We start from the raw sequence: 19,106 nt of genomic DNA on the forward strand, positions 1-19,106 counted from the left end.
CTAGCCCTACCTAATGTTAGACCTTTAATACTAGTCCTACCTAATGTTACAGACCTGACCTAATGTTAGACCTTTAATACTAGCCCTACCTAATGTTAGACCTTTAATACTAGTCCTACCTAATGTTACAGACCTTTAATACTAGCCCTACCTAATGTTACAGACCTGACCTAATGTTAGACCTTTAATACTAGCCCTACCTAATGTTACAGACCTTTAATACTAGCCCTACCTAATGCTACAGACCTTACTTCACGCTACAGACCTTACTTCACGCTACAGACCTTACCTCACGCTACAGACCTTACTTCACGCTACAGACCTTACTTCACGCTACAGACCTTACTTCACGCTACAGACCTTACTTCACGCTACAGACCTTACTTCACGCTACAGACCTTACTTCACGCTACAGACCTTACTTCACGCTACAGACCTTACTTCACGCTACAGACCTTACTTCACGCTACAGACCTTACTTCACGCTACAGACCTTACTCGACCGGACCTAATTCCTACAGAGGTGATGCGTTCCATAGGAGAATATACATAAACTACACAGAGCACTGCATGAAGGGGTAGGCTAGCTAGTATAGGTGGGCAATAGAATAACTATTTAACACAGGGGGAACTTTCCCTCTCGTATCTATCCATGATAAGAGTACGCAATAATACTTAAATGTCTACCAAACACAATATTATTAACCACACGAGATATGGACACTATCTATCCTTAGCTACTGCACGAGTTGAGCAAAAGGAATACAACATTCCATACGTGACGAAAAGTACATTTTCAGTTCTTAAAAGCCTACTTGCCCTCTGCCCACGATAAGTCGCAGAGCCTCCAAGTTGCCATGATAAGCGGCCCATAACGTCGGTGTCATGCCATCTTCATCCGGCGCGTTCAAGTCCTTCCGCGTAGCCTCCTTCAGCAGGTCCAGGTAGCCATCCCGGGCCGCCTTGTGATACCTGTCATTCATGCTACCAACGAGCCCTCGACTCCATTGCTCTCGGTCGTCATCTACCCATCTCTCGGTCTAAATGGCAGGCACCACAGGCTAGAGTTCCACTGCCTGCCTCCGCCTGTGTTTCATTGTAAGCAAGCGCCGTGCCTCTGGTCTGAACTGTTATTGTGGCGTATGCCGTTGCAGTGACGGCCGCGCGAGCTGAGAAGGACCGCGCATTTGGTATCCAGGGGCTATCGCGTCGGGGCTGTTAGGTTGTCTGGTCCCACAGGAATATAATTGTTCTGGTCTACATGATGTGCACAAAATGCACGGAGCCTAATATAAATGTGAAAGAACATAGAAAAATAAAGAAAAATGCTTGGAATATATAGGCATTTAAAAATAACTTTAAGTTCAGTATTCATATTCTACACATTCAGCCTATACGCTCTTAGAAAAAGGGTTCCAAAAGGGTACTTTAGCTGTCGCCATGGCAGAGCCCTTTTTGTGTCACCGGTAGAACCATTTTTGGTTCCAGGTAGAACCTTTTTTGGGTTCCACATAGAACCCTTTCCACAGAGGGTTCTACATGGAACCAAAAAGGGTTCAACCTGGAACCAAAAAGTGTTCTTCGAAGGGTTTTCCTATTGGGACAGCCAAAGTACCATTTGGTATTCTAGATAGTGCTTAGGAGAGTAGGTATTCATTTCCAATAGCCATTTAGAGTCCTTTGAAATGTTGATTCATGCATAGAACAACATAACATTTGATATGCTTTTAAACGTTTCATACGCCATTATAAAGGCTCATACACACTTATAAGAAGTTGTAGCTCATTATAACAGCAGTCTGCCAGTGTTACTGAACAGACCATCATATCCACTGACTCATCATTAAAGGTGTGATGTTATGATTTGAGTTTTGATGAGCACATCACAATATGAGCCATGTTGTGACAGTGAAATACAAAAATGTTGAAAGGTGTTTTTCTAAGCAGAAGCTTGTTATACATCCACACATGAGTGTTCTTTTGATAAATCATTAAAACACTCCCTATGTGTGAACATATAACAAAGCATGTTGTTTCTCATAGATGTTTGACATTTATGACTGTCTGTACATTGTTGTTGTCTGTAAATCAGGCTGTGGCTCGGGACGGCTATAAAGCCATGAGGGACACGGCTCCCCCAGGCACTCTGAACCTGATCACGCACACCTCCCACAAGGTAAGCAGCTGCTCAGGCATCCTCATATTGATCATCAATGTATTGATCTATAGGTATAAGATTGACTGGGTGAACTTAATCCTGAGTCTAACTCAGATTGTTATGTTGTTCACAGAACTCAAAAACATGCTTTATCAAATTGTATTTGATAGGAAAGGTGTCGAACTTACAGTGAAATGCTTAATTACAAGACCTTAACCAACAATGCAGTTTTTGAGAATACATAAAAATTAAAGATAATAATAAAAGTAACAAATAATTAAAGAGCAGCAGTAAAATAACAATAGCGAGACTATATACAGGGGTACCGGTAGAGTCAATGTGCGGGGGCACCGGTAATTGAGGTAATATGTACATGTAGGTAGAGTTATTAAAGTGACTATGCATAGATAACAACAGAGTAGCAGCAGCATAAAAGGGGGACAATGCAAATAGTCTGGGTAGGCATTTGATTAGATGTTCAGGAGTCTTATGGCTTGGGGGTAGAAGCTGTTTAGAAGCCTCTTAGACCCAGACTTGGCGCTCTGGTACCACTTGCCGTGCGGTAGCAGAAAGAACAGTCTATGATTAGGGTGGCTGGAGTCTTTGACAATGTTTATGGCCTTCCTCTGACGCTGCCTGGTATAGAGGTCCTGGGTGGCAGGCAGCTTAGCCCCAGTGATGTACTGGGCCGTTCGCACTACCCTCTGTAGTGCCTTGTTGTTGGAGGCCGAGCAGTTGCCGTACCAGGCAGTGATGCAACCCATCAGGATGCTCTCTGATGCAGCTGTAGAACCTCTTGAGGTTCTGAGGACCCATGCCAAATCTTTTCAGTCTCCTGAGGGGAATAGGTTTTGTTGTGCCCTCTTCACGACTGTCTTGGTGTGCTTGGACCATGTTAGTTTGTTGGTGATGTGGACACCAAGGTTCTTGAAGCTCTCGACCTGCTCCACTCCAGCCCCGTCGATGAGAATGGGGACGTGCTCGGTCCTCCTTTTCCTGTTGTCCACAATCATCTCCTTTGTCTTGGATATTTCTTTTTTCATTTGTGTGTACTTAAATTAAGTAACTCAGTAACTCATTATTTCTGGCACTCTTATTGACCTGTTAGATAAATAATTCAGTCAAGTCCAGGAAACCAATTGCTTTTGATAAACTGAGCAAATAATACTGTGCACTGCAGCCTTTCCTCTCCATTAGTGTGTTTACCAGACTGCCACTCTAATGCGTTTGTATGGAGATGATGTGGATGGCTGTAATCAATTCATAGAATGTCAAAATGACCAATTGGAACCCCATTCATAAGCATCCAATGAAATTGATACTATCCCAAGTAACCTAGTAGTCTGAGTCCCACTCTCTTTAGCTAACATGCTACTCCTTGCCACTCCTTGCCACTCATTGTCATTGCCAAAGAGACTGGCCTTTACACAATCTCAACGTTCGCTGGATTTATGGTGGAGTTGCTCATTGGTTGTTGGAAATAACATTCATATTTTCCATGACAACATGTGGTGCCTTGGAAATAGAATTTATAACAAAGTCAAAAAACAACATTTAGCTGTTAGTTGTATTTTGACATTTTGTGGCTGGAATTGCAGTATGTATTTAGTGTGAGAATTTAGACTTCAGCTAGCAACTTTGAACATACTGTTTTAGCCTGGACAAATAAAAAAACGTTTGCTATACCAACGTGTTCTGTGGAGTTCCAATATTTGCATAATCATTGTGATTGGAGGATAGCTGTGAGGTTGTTTGACTCAGGATCAAATCCTCTGAATCAGGATCAAATCCTCTCATTATTGATAAAGGTCTGAATTTGAAGTTGAAAGAAAGGCCAGTCTCTTTGTACATGACATGGAGTACAAGGAGTGGATTAGCTAAAGAGACTTGTACCCACAAAATCCATAAAATGTTACATTTTCCACAACAATGTATATGCTAATACATCCATCAACGCATTATAATAAGTACACCCAATTAATTAGTTTCATCTTAAAAGTACAGAGAACTAGGCTATATCAAGTGCTGTTAACACTTTGTAAAAAAATTATTGTGATAAATAAATACAAATACTACTTCAACTGGACTTTTATCAGAATTTACAGTTGGGCTGATTTAAAAATACATGTTTATGTACTGCAAAGTGGATGTAATAACTACACCGTCATGTGAATATTTCAGAAACGTCACCCACATATTTCATTACATTGGCTAGGTTATTGTTAGATTGCAAAGAAACTTGTCGCTGCGAGACAGTTTGTCAGTGCTGCAACACAGGCATTTTGAAAAATCACTTTTGAACCAGCACACCTATATGGTGTGTAATGATTAATATATTATGAGGAAATTCGGGGATCCAGTAGGGTATTTCCAGTTTACGTTATGTTAGCCTATGATTCACTGTGTTTTCAGACCTCCGTTTTGGTATTGGGGAGTAGCCTTCTGTTGTTCTAAGGAACAGTCAGTGCTGCCGTAGAAACAGACTTATTAGACAGAGACTGAAAATCTACTATTTTTTTTTATACAAAAATAATAAGTTGGTTTCCAGGAAACAAAACATACCTGACCTCATGTAGATAAAATACCAATGTGTGTTAGTAAATATGGACTGTGAGGATTTCTTTGTTAATTTCAATTTAATCAAACACTGGCATTGACCCAAATCAAGCAAGATAAACTCATATTCGTTGAAGCATGGAGGACTGGCACTGCTTCTGATGATAAACAGGGAAAAGATAAGAAACCTTTTATATTGTCATATCACTGATAGGGTTGACATTGATGATGAAATGAGGTTAGAAGCTGGGTTACGGGAAGGAGGGACCTCCTTATACAGGCAGAGCCTTTGAGTGGATGGTTAGGTGTTCACACAACTCTGATCAGAACAGACATACTTTCTGAACTCATTAGAGCTTCTACCTTTGGAAAGGATATGACATTTTGAATGAAGATTGCTTGGATTGTAATAAACCACAAACAAACTGTGGACTAGACCTTTGCAGAATGAGAAACATCATGCACTTGACCTTTGGCTTCTTTTCATGCGAATCCAGCAAGATGACATCTGAAGCTGAGATGGCGGTTGAGGAGGGCTACATATCCCCCCCGCCTACCAGGCCCACCTTCCCTTCCACCCAGTGTTCCATCCACTTGGGAGTCCAGGCAGGGAGTATGAGGACGGGGAGCGACGTCTTCCCGACCAGCAGGGGCACGTTGAGGGAGAGGGGCCGTAACCGCAGCTGGCTACTCTCTAGCATCATCACTTTCAACGTCCTGATCCTAGGTATTGCTCTGGTCAGTGGCAGTGTCTTCAACAACGTTAAGATCAACGCCATCAACCTGCAGATCTTCCTCATCGTCCTCATCATCCTCACCACTGCCTGGATGCTGTACTACACCATCTACACATCCAGGGAAGATCATGCTGTGCTCTACAAGGATAGCCATGCCGGGCCTGTGTGGCTCAGGGGTAAGAAGACACTTTTCTGATCTTCTGGGTCTACAGCTGCTAAATTCCAGAGTTCCCAGTGTTTTGTTCTTATCCCTGGAAATCTGGGAAGTTTGTGGAATTTTGCAACCTTACCCTGTAGGATTCACTGTCTGGTAATACCACTGGACTGAATGAATAATCTCTCTTTGGATTGGGGAAGAGTTCTATTCTAATAGGATATGATTTACTATACCTAGGCAAAGTTTTACATTCACCCATTGTTTTTAATGAGTGTGATTTATTTCTACTTGGATTTCATTCAGTTTTTTTCTCTAGGTGGACTGGTGCTGTTTGGCTTATGCAGTCTGATTATGGACGTGTTTAAGATTGCTAACTACGTAGGCTACCTGCACTGTGACTCTGCTGTGAAGATAGTGTTCCCTGTCGTACAAGCTGTATTCATACTTGTCCAGGTAAGAACACAAGTTCTGACATCTCAAATGGAGTGTCCATTAGGTGATATGACATTAAGGAAACCACTGAGGGATTTGGCTGGTGGGAAAAATGCAAGTACAGTTGATCATTGTATCTTTCTCAGACATACTTCCTCTGGCTCCACGCTAAAGACTGTGTACAGCTACAACGAAACATAACTCGGTGAGGGTAACTAACTGCTACTGTACAACTCAATTGATTTATTTATTGATGTTGTTAATTGATGTTTGATTGCCGGTTGACCTTAAATTTTGCTTGGGAAACATAGTCTATTCTAGTAAATTCAGTTCTGTTCTCTTCTATTCTATTCTTACAGAATTAAAAAGGATATACAAAGAGTTAGTATTCTATTCTATTCAACTCCTGTGTTTCCCTCTTGAAGCTGTGGGCTGATGTTGACTCTGTCTACCAATCTGATGTTGTGGATGGCAGCAGTCACAGAGGAGTCCATACACCAGACTGTTGTTCCACCAGAGGACGACAACAGCACACATTCCTATGACATCAGAGGTAGAGAACATTGTGCTGTTGAATCTTCTCTAGAAAATCTAAGTGAAATACTACAGGGTTGGGTTCAATTCCATTTTAATTCAGTATGTAAACTGAAATTGGAATTCCTTGTTTAAATGAAGGATCAATAAAATAAAATACATTTTCAGTTAACTTTTTGAACTTACTGTATTTAAATAGAATTACCGTCAACTATGAAATACAACCAACCGACATAACATCACCTCAGAGTCAAACAATAATGTTTGATTTGATTTCAGCCCCTGGTGGATCCAGCAGCTGTAAGTGCAGCCACTCTGCCTGTGCTGTCTTAGAAAAGGCCTATTACTATCTGTATCCCTTCAACATCGAGTACAGCCTGTTTGCCTCGGCTATGGCCTACGTCATGTGGAAGAACGTGGGTCGCCTGGTAGACGAGCACAACCACCACGCGCTCCATTTCCGCCTGAAGGACGTGCTGGTGGGGCCTGCGGTCGGGCTGGTCATGCTGGTGGCGGGCCTGGGAACCTTTGTCATCTACAAGGTGGATGTGGAGAAGGGGGACCCGGGGAAACGTGACACGGTGCTGATGATACACTACGTGATGAACACGGTGGCTGTGACGCTCATGTCCGTCTCGACCGTGGCTGGTTGTGCCATCTACCGGCTGGACCAGAGGGACCACGTGTCGGGGAAGAACCCCACACGGAGCCTGGATGTAGCCTTGCTGATCGGCGCCTCATTCGGACAGTTCACCATCTGTTATTTCACCATCGTGGCTGTGGTGGCAACGGGGGCCGAGGGCCACCTCAACGCTCTCAACCTGGCTGTCTCCCTGCTCACTGTGATCCAGCTCTGCCTGCAGAACATCTTCATCATTGAGGGCCTGCATCGCGAGCCCTTCCACGAAGACATGCACCAGGCCTCTGTATTCACAAACCCATACGTCCTTCAAGCCCAAGCCCATAGAGACATACACAACCTCCCAGGGACATTCATGGAGACCAAGACGTCCCCGGCCCTCACAGTTCACAGTATGCATGTTGCTCCTTCTGCTCTTTCTAGCTCCCCCCTACCTCAACGCCATAGGCTGACCTGGAAGAGGAGGGTCCTGAAGGAGATCAGTGCATTTCTGCTGCTCTGCAACATTCTTGTGAGTAGCCACTGTCCTTTTCAAAATGGCTCTTTTAAAGGGCTTGTTAACCTAGGATGTTGTCCTTTCATCCAAAACCGTTTTTATTAAGTTTGGATGAAACACACTACCCACAGGGTGCTCACTGGTTGAATCAACTTTGTTTCAATGAAATTACATTGAACCAACATGGAATAGACGTTGAATTGATGTCTGTGCCCAGTGGGTATGTACAGTAGGTCGAAAATAAATGGAAACTACTGAACCATCCCTTTAAATTCACTTTTTTTGCTGTTTGCCTAAGTTGCTCATGAGCCAAAGGACTCCCTAGGATTTGTGCTGTACAATACATCAGAGTAGAGTATGATCCTAACTAGTATGTTTAAGTTGAAAGATTGGACTGAACATCTTTACTCTGTTTCCGTTGACAGCTCTGGATCATGCCGGCGTTTGGCGCCCGCCCCCAGTTTGACAACCCGATTGGAGCAGAGTTTTACGAGTTCACCATGTGGGCGGCTGTTGTGAATATGGGACTCCCCTTCGGAATCTTTTACCGTATGCACTCAGTCGCCAGCCTCTTTGAGGTCTTCCTGACCTCCTGAGACGGCCAATCACAGACACTATTCTGAACATGTATAAAGATCATTTTTTTACAATCTGTTTTATTGTTATTCTTTGTTCTGTCCTGAGCATGCACTGAAACATATATAAAGAATGAAATAATACAATTTCATTTTTAATGAAATGTCAATATCAGTGAGCTATTAAACTGTATCTAGTAAACTGTATAAATCGTTTTATATTAATTATAATTGATGATGACTTTGTAATAAATTGCACATACATTTATGTAAACATTTTCTGGGATATGAGTCATTCTTCTTTGTGGCACACTGTAATACAACACAGACCAATCACTGGCACTACTTATTTTTACTATCGCATGAGTTGACAACAACTGTCTTACCTGTAACACAACATATGGGGTGGCAGGGTAGCCTAGTGGTTAGAGCGTTGGACAAGTAACCGGAAGGTTGCAAGTTCTATTCCCCGAGCTGACAAGGTACAAATCTGTCGTTCTGCCCCTGAACAGGCAGTTAACCCACTGTTCCTAGGCTGTCATTGAAAATAAGAATTTGTTCTTAACTGACTTGCCAAGTTAATTAAAGGTCAAATAAATTGTTTTAGTACCCCATTGATTACAAACATGGTTAAAACTATCATTTTAATCTGATGGATGGGAAGTTTCTGCATAGACCAGTCTATGGGTGCATATTTCTACACTCCCGTCCCCCAAGTGTTTTGCAAAGCAAGTGGGGGAACGACCACATTGTTCTTGTTTGAATCCCAGGTTGCCCCTTTAATATTATGTACAGTACACCCAAAACAGTACTTAAACAGTGTTCCCTTCTCTGTGTTATCAAAGGTATTCTGGTCTGGCTTCCTCTTTCTGTTCTGTCTACTCCAGATTCCACTGTGTTACATAGCTCAACTAGCCTGGTCCCAGATCTGTTTGGGTTACACAGCTCAACTAGCCTAGTCCCAGATCTGTTTGGGTTACACAGCTCAACTAGCCTGGTCCCAGATCTGTTTGGGTTATACAGCTCAACTTGCCTGGTCCCAGATCTTGTCAAAGTTAGTTGCAAAGCTGCAGATTGACAATTCACACAGCTGTACCAAGTTGGCAACTATCTTCTCAACCATCTGCACCAGACAACAACCTGCATTAGTTCCTCTTCTCAACTCTCTGCACCAGACAACAACCTGCATTAGTCCCTCTTCTCAACTATGCCAGTCAGTTGATTAGGGAATGCCTTACAGGTGTGCTGATTAGTAATCCTGCACAGCTGTGTTGGGTGTTGTCTTCCGCTGGCCTGGTGCTGAAGGTAGTGCAGCCTTCCACAGTGCGGAACTGAGTCCACAGTGCTTCAGCCAGTGTCTCTGTCCATGGTGCTGAAGTGAGTATACCTGCCTTCTATGCTGAGGTGGGTGGCTCTGTCCATGGTGCTGCACTGGGAGTCCTTCAGCCACACCTATGCCCATGTCTCTCATGGTGCCACAGGGCCCTCAAGCATAGTACGGTGTTGTTATTGTCGAAGCGTGCATGAAATGCATTGAGTTTGTCTGGAAGAGAGGCATCATTGGCTAGAACATGGCTGGGTCTTTATTTGTAATTTGTAATGGACTGTAGCCCCTGCCAAACGCGGGGGCATCGGAGCCTGTGTAGTATGATTCCACCTCATATCTATATTTTTATTTTGTTAGTTTAACGACTCTGCGGAGGTCGTAGCGGGACTTCTTGTTCCTGTCCTCAGCTGTAGCCTCAGGGTTGTCTGCGAAAGCCTTGTGCTGTAGCCTGGTCCTTTAGCTTAGCGCCAACCTCAGAGTTATAAATAAAATTGAGGGAAGAGGTGGCCGGTTTTACCTTCACCTTGATCTGGTCAGGAATCCCCCTCTCCTGCCTCTCTGATGTTTGTTTTGGGTTGGAATTACAGAAAGAGACCAGGGCAGATGAGTCCAAGTTGAATCCAGAATTGGGGTAAGTAACTGCAGATCTGATGTTCAGAAGTTCTTGTCGGTTATAACAGATGATAGTGGATACATTTTGTGAATATAAAGTAAGATAAATGCCAAAATAAACACAAAATAGCAGAGTTGGGTCGGAGTTCGCAAAACAGCAGCAACAGTGCCATCTATATTTCAGAAGCCACCCATAAGGCTATGTGAAGTTGTGAAATATCTATGTGCTATTATTAACAGCAACAATTGAGTTGATTCCCATGTTTTTCACCTTTCCAGTCATGTTTCGTCAGTGATTACTTCAAGGAAGGGAGGACTTGCACATCATACTTGCACATCATCATCTGCACATCTATCACTCCACTGTTCATTTGCTAAATTGTAATAACTTGGCTACTACGGCCTTTTTATTGCCTTACCTCCTCACGCCATTTGCACACACTGTATATAGACTTTCTTTTTTTCTACTGTGTTATTGACTGTACACTTGTTAATACCATGTGTAACTCTGTGTTGTTGTTTGTGTCACACTGCTTTGCTTTATCTTGGCCAGGTCGCAGTTGTAAATGAGAACTTGTTCTCAACTGGCCTACCTGGTTAAATAAAGGTGAAATAAGATAACGGAGGATGCACTTTTAAGGAACATGAATGGGGCAGATGGTTCAACAGCACTGCCATCTATGGTCCAAATGAAGAACAGAAAAAGAAACAACTAAACTCTGGATCAGAAAATTCTTCTTATGGTCCTTTACTGGATCCTTTATGAAACATGTATGATATAGTATTATACAACATAATTCAAGAAAGAAATACTACTTTAAACATCAAGCACAGTATTTACAGTTGACAATGCTGATTGCAGAATGACATGCAGACAAATATAACAATGTACATATAAGATATAGCCTTTGGCTTTTACACAGTAACATAAAGTCAGTTTGGATATTTGTTTCTTTCAGTCTGGAACAGACAATAGTGTCCTTTTCAAGTTCCTGAAGAGATACAATCCCTTGTCACATTGCCACTTTACAAAGAGCACAGCAGTAAGGTCTCATTGGAGGAGTCATAGCCCCAGTAATGTACTGGGCCGTACGCACTACCCTCTGTAGTGCCATGCGGTCGGAGGCCGAGCAGTTGCCATACCAGGCAGTGATGCAACCAGTCAGGATGCACTCGATGTTGAAGCTGTAGAACCTTTTGAGGATCTGAGGACCCATGCCAAATCTTTTTAGTGCAACAGGTATACAGAGATGACCAGTTTACAGAGGAGTTTAGAGTGCAATGATGTGTCCTATATGGAGCATTGGTGGCAAATCTGATGACAGAATGGTAAAGAACATCTAGCCACTCGAGAGCACCCTTACCTGCCGATCTATAAATGATGTCTCCGTAATCTAGCATGGGTAGGATGGTCATCTGAATCAGGGTTAGTTTGGCAGCTGGGGTGAAAAAGGAGTTACGATTACGATAGAAGAAACCATGTCTAGATTTCACTTTAGCCTGCAGCTTTGATATGTGCTGAGAGAAGGACAGTGTATCGGCTAGCCATACTCCCAAGTACTTGTATGAGGTGACCATCTCAAGCTCTACATCCTCAGAGATAGTTTGACTGTTGCTGGGTGTTATCGGCCACTATCAGCACCGGCCTGTACCCTAAATGCCCTAAGCTCTCTCCTGGCCCCTTACACTAAGTCTGAATTTGTCCTGCTAGGTGACCTACGCTGGGACATACTCAAACCACCTGACCAGGTCCTAAAACAATGAGACTCCCTAAATCTTTCCCAGATTATTACCAATCCCACAAGATATGACTCCAAACACCCAGAAAAGGCTACTCTCCTTGATGTTATCCTGACAAATAATCTGCTCAGTGAAACCACCTGTCCTGCTTTGTCATAGACTCTTGCTAAAAAACTTTAATGAGCAAGTCTTCCTTCATGACCTGGCCTCTGTAAATTGGTATAGAATCAGCTTGATCGTCTCTGTCGAAGATGCTTGGACCTTCTTTTTTGATATTTTCAGTGGTATCGTTAACAAATATGTGCCCATAAAGAAAATGAGAATTAAAAACAGGTTCAGCCCCTGGTTCGACCGTGATCTGGTAGAGTTACTCCACCTCAAGAATTCTATTTGTCAAATCGCTCGGCACACACATACTCAGGCTGACTGGCTCTCGTTCAGGCAAGTTAGAAATAAGTGCAGTCAGGCTATCCGGAAGGCCAAAGTTAGTTACTTTACAGAGCAGTTCTCTCTCTGTGGGTCTAATCTCAAGAAGTTCTGGAAAACGGTTAAAGACCTGGAGAATAAACCCTCCTCCTCACAGCTGCCCATGTCCCTTAATGTTGATGATGTGGTTGTTACTGACAAGGAGCACATGTCCCTTAATGTTGATGATGTGGTTGTTACTGACAAGGAGCACATGTCCCTTAATGTTGATGATGTGGTTGTTACTGACAAGGAGCACATGTCCCTTAATGTTGATGATGTGGTTGTTACTGACAAGGAGCACATGTCCCTTAATGTTGATGATGTGGTTGTTACTGACAAGGAGCACATGTCCCTTAATGTTGATGATGTGGTTGTTACTGACAAGGAGCACATGTCCCTTAATGTTGATGATGTGGTTGTTACTGACAAGAGGATGCACATGTCCCTTAATGTTGATGATGTGGTTGTTACTGACAAGGAGCACATGTCCCTTAATGTTGATGATGTGGTTGTTACTGACAAGGAGCACATGTCCCTTAATGTTGATGATGTGGTTGTTACTGACAAGGAGCACATGTCCCTTAATGTTGATGATGTTGATGATGTGGTTGTTACTGACAAGGAGCACATGTCCCTTAATGTTGATGATGTGGTTGTTACTGACAAGGAGCACATGTCCCTTAATGTTGATGATGTGGTTGTTACTGACAAGGAGCACATGGCTGAGCTCTTTATCCACCACTTCATTCCTTTTAAGATGACACCATCTATCTTTTCATATGTGTGCAAATCTTTCTAAAACAGAAAATGGACACAACTCAATGGATATCAATCAACAAGGAGGTAATAATATAGGCTGTAAGAACATGTTGAAGGCTGGATGTATTGGCTGAAGATGACTGAACTGCTCCCTTTTTATTTGTTTGTTTTATTTAACTCGGCATGTCAGTTAAGAACCAATTCTTATTTCCGATGCCGGCCTCCCCCAGCGAAACCTGGACGACACTGGGCCAATTGGGTGCCACCCTATGGGACTCCCAATCACAGACGGATGTGACAGCCTGGATTCAAACCAGGGACTGTAGTTACACCTCTTGCACTGAGATGCAGTGCCTTAGACCACTGCCCCATTCAGGATAATTCATTTAACAGGTGTGGCCGTGGCTCTTAAAAACTTGAACTGACGTCTCCAAACAAGTTATGTAATTTATAGGGATAATCAAGGTGGTCAGCTGATTTGCCTAAGGTGTCTGTCTTCAATTTCCTGTCAACCTCAGGGCCATTCAGAGTCATAAAGAAAGGGGGTGAACAGATGAGCTATTGTCCCTAGTGGCCTTTATGGCCCCATCATATAATGAAGCCAACATTCCAGCTCTGTTAAACCACTTCAGGACATGAAGGGTGATGCTGGTTCCTGTGTTAATGTGTAATTGTAAATTACCCCCCATTGTGGTCTATGGTTCGTATCCCTCGTGGTCTATCGTTACAGCAGGAGCATGATGGGCGGGGCACTGCTTCTGATGATAAACAATGTCATATCACTGATGGGCTTGACATTGATGATGACATGAGGTTAGAAGCTGGGTTACGGGAAGGAGGGACCTCCTTATACAGGCAGAGCCTTTGAGTGGGCGGTTAGGTGTTCACACAACTCTGATCAGAACAGACATACTTTCTGAACTCATTAGAGCTTCTACCTTTGGAAAGGATATGACATTTTGAACAGAGCGAGTTTGGATTGTAACAAATCACAAACAAACTGTGGACTAGACCTTTGCAGAATGAGAAACATCATAGACTTGACCTTTGGCTTCTTTTCATGCGAATCCAGCAAGATGACATCTGATCCTGAGATGGCAGTTGAGGAGGGCTACATATCCCCCCCGCCTGCCAGGCCCACCCTCCCTTCCACCCGGCTTTCCGTCCACTTGGGAGTCCAGGCGGGGAGTATGATGAGGGGGAGCGACATCTTCTCGACCAGCAGGGGCAGGTTGAGGGAGAGGGGCCGTAACCGCAGCTGGCTACTCTCTAGCATCATCACTTTCAACGTCCTGATCCTAGGTATTGCTCTGGTCAGTGGCAGTGTCTTCAACAACGTTAAGATCAACGCCATCAACCTGCAGATCTTCCTCATCGTCCTCATCATCCTCACCACTGCCTGGATGCTGTACTACACCATCTACACATCCAGGGAAGATCATGCCGTGCTCTACAAGGATAGCCATGCCGGGCCTGTGTGGCTCAGGGGTAAGAAGACACTTTTCTGATCTTCTTGGTCTACAGCTGCTAAATTCCAGAAACCTTTCCAGTGTTCACAGTTTTTGTTTTTCCCCTGAAAATCACTGGAAATTAATAATTTCTCTGTTAAAATCACTGGACATTAATCATCTTTCTGTTAAAATCACTGGAAATTAATAATATCTCTGTTAAATCACTGGACATTAATAATCTCTCTCTCTGTTAAAATCACTGGAAATTAATCATCTCTCTGTTAAATCACTGGACATTAATAATCTCTCTCTCTGTTAAAATCACTGGAAATTAATCATCTCTCTCTGTTAAAATCACTGGAAATTAATAATATCTCTGTTAAAATCACTGGACATTAATAATCTCTCTCTCTGTTAAAATCACTGGAAATTAATAATCTCTCTGTTAAAATCACTGGAAATTAATAATCTCTCTCTATTAAAATCACTGGAAATTAATAATCTCTCTCTCTCTGTTAAAATCACTGGACATTAATAATCTCTCTCTCTCTGTTAAACTCACTGGAAATTAATAATCTCTCTGTTAAAATCACTGGAAATTAATAATCTCTCTCTGTTAAAATCACTGGACATTAATAATCTCTCTGTTAAAATCACTGGAAATGAATCATCTCTCTCTCTCTGTTAAAATCACTGGAATTAATAATCTCTCTCTCTGTTAAAATCACTGGAAATGAATAATCTCTCTCTCTGTTAAAATCACAGGACATTAATAATCTCTCACTCTGTTAAAATCACTGGACATGGTATCCAAGAGTACATCTGACTCTGGGGAAGTAGTTGGCCCTGGCCTGCTGCTGTTTTTCCTAGCCATCGTGCTTCTACAACTGCATTGCTTGCTATTTGGGGTTTCAGACTGGGTTACTGTTCAGCACTTTGTGACATCTGCTGATGTAAAATGGGATTTATAAATACATGTGATTGATTGAAGTAGATTAAGGGCCTCATTGCCAAAATGCCGGAGCATCCATTTAATAATATGTATTTCTGTTAAAATCACTGGACATGAATAATCGCTCTTTGGATTGGGGAAGAGTTCTATTCTAATAGGATATAATTTACTATACCTAGGCAAAGTTTTACGTTCACTCATTGTTTTTAATGAGTGTGATTATTGAATAAGTGAGTTTTTTTCTCTAGGTGGACTGGTGCTGTTTGGCTTATGCAGTCTGATTATGGACGTGTTTAAGATTGCTAACTACGTAGGCTACCTGCACTGTGACTCTGCTGTGAAGATAGTGTTCCCTGTCGTACAAGCTGTATTCATACTTGTCCAGGTAAGAACACAAGTTCTGACATCTCAAATGGAGCTTCCATTAGGTGATATGACATTAAGGAAACCACTGAGGGATTTGGCTGGTGAGAAAAATGTAAATGCAAATGTAAATGTAAAAATTCAAGTACAGGTGATCATTGTATCTTTCTCAGACATACTTCCTCTGGCTCCACGCTAAAGACTGTGTACAGCTACAACGAAACATAACTCGGTGAGGGTAACTAACTGCTACTGTATAACTCAATTGATTTATTTATTGATTTTGTAAATTGATGTTTGATTGATGGTTGGACATTTAAACATTGCCGGTTGACCTTAAATTTTGCTTGGGAAACATGAAGTCTACTCGATTCTATTAAATTCAGTTCTGTTCTCTTCTATTCTATTCTTACAGAATTAAATAGTATTTAAAAATAGTTAGTATTCTATTCTATTCAACTCCTGTGTTTCCCTCTTGAAGCTGTGGGCTGATGTTGACTCTGTCTACCAATCTGATGTTGTGGATGGCAGCAGTCACAGAGGAGTCCATACACCAGACTGTTGTTCCACCAGAGGATGACAACAGCACACATTCCTATGACATCAGAGGTAGAGAACATTGTGTTGAATCTTCTCTCTAGAAAATCTAAGTGAAATACTACAGGGTTGGGTTCAATTCCATTTCAATTCAGTATGTAAACTGAAATGGGAATTCCTTGTTTAAATGAAGGATCAATAAAATAAAATACATTTTCAGTTAACTTTTTGAACTTACTGTATTTAAATAGAATTACCGTCGACTATGAAATACAACCAACCGACATAACAAAACATCACCTCAGAGTCAAACAATAAAGCTCATGTTTGATTTGATTTCAGCCCCTGGTGGATCCAGCAGCTGTAAGTGCAGCCACTCTGCCTGTGCTGTCTTAGAAAAGGCCTATTACTATCTGTATCCCTTCAACATCGAGTACAGCCTGTTTGCCTCGGCTATGGCCTACGTCATGTGGAAGAACGTGGGCCGCCTGGTAGACGAGCACAACCACCACGCGCTCCATTTCCGCCTGAAGGACGTGCTGGTGGGGCCTGCGGTCGGGCTGGTCATGCTGGTGGCGGGCCTGGGAACCTTCGTCATCTACGAGGTGGACGTGGAGTCAGGGGACCCGGGGAAACGTGACACGGCGCTGATGATACACTACGTGATGAACACGGTGGCTGTGACGCTCATGTCCGTCTCGACCGTGGCTGGTTGTGCCATCTACCGGCTGGACCAGAGGGACCACGTGTCGGGGAAGAACCCCACACGGAGCCTGGATGTAGGCTTGCTGATTGGCGCCTCATTCGGACAGTTCACCATCTGTTATTTCACCATCGTGGCTGTGGTGGCAACGGGGGCCGAGGGCCACCTCAACGCTCTCAACCTGGCTGTCTCCCTGCTCACTGTGATCCAGCTCTGCCTGCAGAACATCTTCATCATTGAGGGCCTGCATCGCGAGCCCTTCCACGAAGACATCCACCGGGCCTCTGTATTCACAAACCCATACGTCCTTCAAGCCCAAGCCCATAGAGACATACACAACCTCCCAGGGACATTCATGGAGACCAAGACGTCCCCGGCCCTCACAGTTCACAGTATGCATGTTGCTCCTTCTGCTCCTTCTGGCTCCCCCCTTCCTCAACGCCATAGGCTGACCTGGAAGAGGAAGGTCCTGAAGGAGATCAGTGCATTTCTGCTGCTCTGCAACATCCTTGTGAGTAGCCACTGTCCTTTTCAAAATGGCTCTTTTAAAGGGCTTGTTAACCTAGGGTGTTGTCCTTTCATCCAAAACTGTTTTTATTAAGTTTGGATAAAACTAGGGCCTCCCGAGTGGCGTGGTGGTTTAAGGCACTGCATCACAGTTCTTGCTGTGCCACTAGAGATCTTGGTTTGTGTCTGTGGCAGCTGGCCGCAACTAGGAGACCCATGGGGTGGCATATGGTAGCCTAGTGGTTAGAGCATTGGACTAGTAACCACAAGGTTGCAAGTTCAAACTCTCAAGCTGACAAGGTACAAATCTGTCATTCTGCCCCTGAACAGGCAGTTAACCCACTGTTCCTAGGCCGTCATTGAAAATAAGAATTTGTTCTTAACTGACTTGCCTGGTTAAATAAAGGCAAACAAATTCTTTTTTTTAAAGGAAGCGGGGCACAATTGGCCCAGTGTCGTCTGGGTTTGGCTGGCAGGGATGTTCTTGTCCCAACGCACAATAGCGACTCCTGTGGCGGGCCGGGCGCAATGCATGCTGACACGGTCGCCAGGTGTACGGTGTTTCCTCCGAAACATTGGTGCGGCTGGCTTCCAGGTTAAGTGGGCGTTGTGTCAAGAGGCAGTGTGGCTTGGCTGGGTTGTGTTTTGGAGGACACACGGCTCTCGACCTTCGCCTCTCCCGAGTCCGTATGGGAGTTGCAGCGATGGGACAAAACTGTAACTACCAATTGGATACCACGAAATTGGGGAGAAGCATTTGGAATAAACTTCAACACCCTAGGTACTTCGAAAATAAGATGAAACTGCTGAACCATCATTTAAAGTAAAACAAATATATGTTTGCATAACTTGCTCATGAAAACGGGTTTACTGGTTATTTCTACAGTACAATACATCAGAGTAGAGTATGATCCTAACTAGTATGTTTAAGTTGAAAGATTGGACTCAACATCTTTACTCTGTTTCCGTTGACAGCTCTGGATCATGCCGGCGTTTGGCGCCCGCCCCCAGTTTGACAACCCGATTGGAGCAGAGTTTTACGAGTTCACCATGTGGGCGGCTGTTGTGAATATGGGACTCCCCTTCGGAATCTTTTACCGTATGCACTCAGTCGCCAGCCTCTTTGAGGTCTTCCTGACCTCCTGAGACGGCCAATCACAGACACTATTCGGAACTATTTTTTTGTATAATATTTTTATGAAATATTTTATAACATGTTTTATTTTATACCCACAACAAATACAAATGTATACATATGAACAACCATTTACAGCTGCACAGAAACAACAACTACATCTCATCTGCCCAGACCTGCATGCTCACATGCCCATCCCTAGAACAACAACTATGTCTCATCTGCCCAGACCTGCATGCTCACATGCCCATCCCTAGAACAACAACT

General features: G+C 43.2%; 3 protein-coding genes across 3 annotated transcripts in view; 2 read left to right on the plus strand and 1 right to left on the minus strand.

Annotated features, from left to right (window-relative positions):
* Positions 1-1,119, minus strand: part of ush1ga (Usher syndrome 1Ga (autosomal recessive)) — a 30,749-nt gene extending 29,630 nt beyond the window's left edge. Inside the window, exon 1 of the mRNA XM_064959002.1 lies at positions 820-1,119. Coding sequence (XP_064815074.1) covers positions 820-983 — 164 coding nt within the window. The 5' untranslated portion in view covers positions 984-1,119. The remainder of the gene's footprint in view (positions 1-819) is intronic.
* A 1,013-nt stretch (positions 1,120-2,132) lies between these two features.
* LOC135530830 (proton channel OTOP2-like) lies at positions 2,133-8,554 on the plus strand. Its single transcript, XM_064959003.1, has 7 exons — positions 2,133-2,176; positions 5,212-5,627; positions 5,925-6,061; positions 6,187-6,245; positions 6,466-6,593; positions 6,854-7,725; positions 8,136-8,554. The coding sequence occupies exons 2-7, from the start codon at positions 5,216-5,218 to the stop codon at positions 8,304-8,306; spliced, it is 1,779 nt and encodes a 592-aa protein (XP_064815075.1). The 5' UTR covers positions 2,133-2,176; positions 5,212-5,215; the 3' UTR covers positions 8,307-8,554.
* A 5,464-nt stretch (positions 8,555-14,018) lies between these two features.
* On the plus strand, positions 14,019-19,100 carry LOC135530832 (proton channel OTOP2-like). Its single transcript, XM_064959004.1, has 6 exons — positions 14,019-14,679; positions 15,843-15,979; positions 16,131-16,189; positions 16,439-16,566; positions 16,837-17,708; positions 18,680-19,100. Exons 1-6 carry the CDS (start codon positions 14,214-14,216, stop codon positions 18,848-18,850), a joined length of 1,833 nt encoding a protein of 610 aa, XP_064815076.1. The 5' UTR covers positions 14,019-14,213; the 3' UTR covers positions 18,851-19,100.
* The last annotated feature ends 6 nt before the right edge of the window (positions 19,101-19,106 follow it).

The sequence above is a fragment of the Oncorhynchus masou genome, unplaced genomic scaffold, assembly GCF_036934945.1.
Source record: "Oncorhynchus masou masou isolate Uvic2021 unplaced genomic scaffold, UVic_Omas_1.1 unplaced_scaffold_1433, whole genome shotgun sequence".
NCBI classification, from domain to species: Eukaryota; Metazoa; Chordata; class Actinopteri; order Salmoniformes; family Salmonidae; genus Oncorhynchus; species Oncorhynchus masou.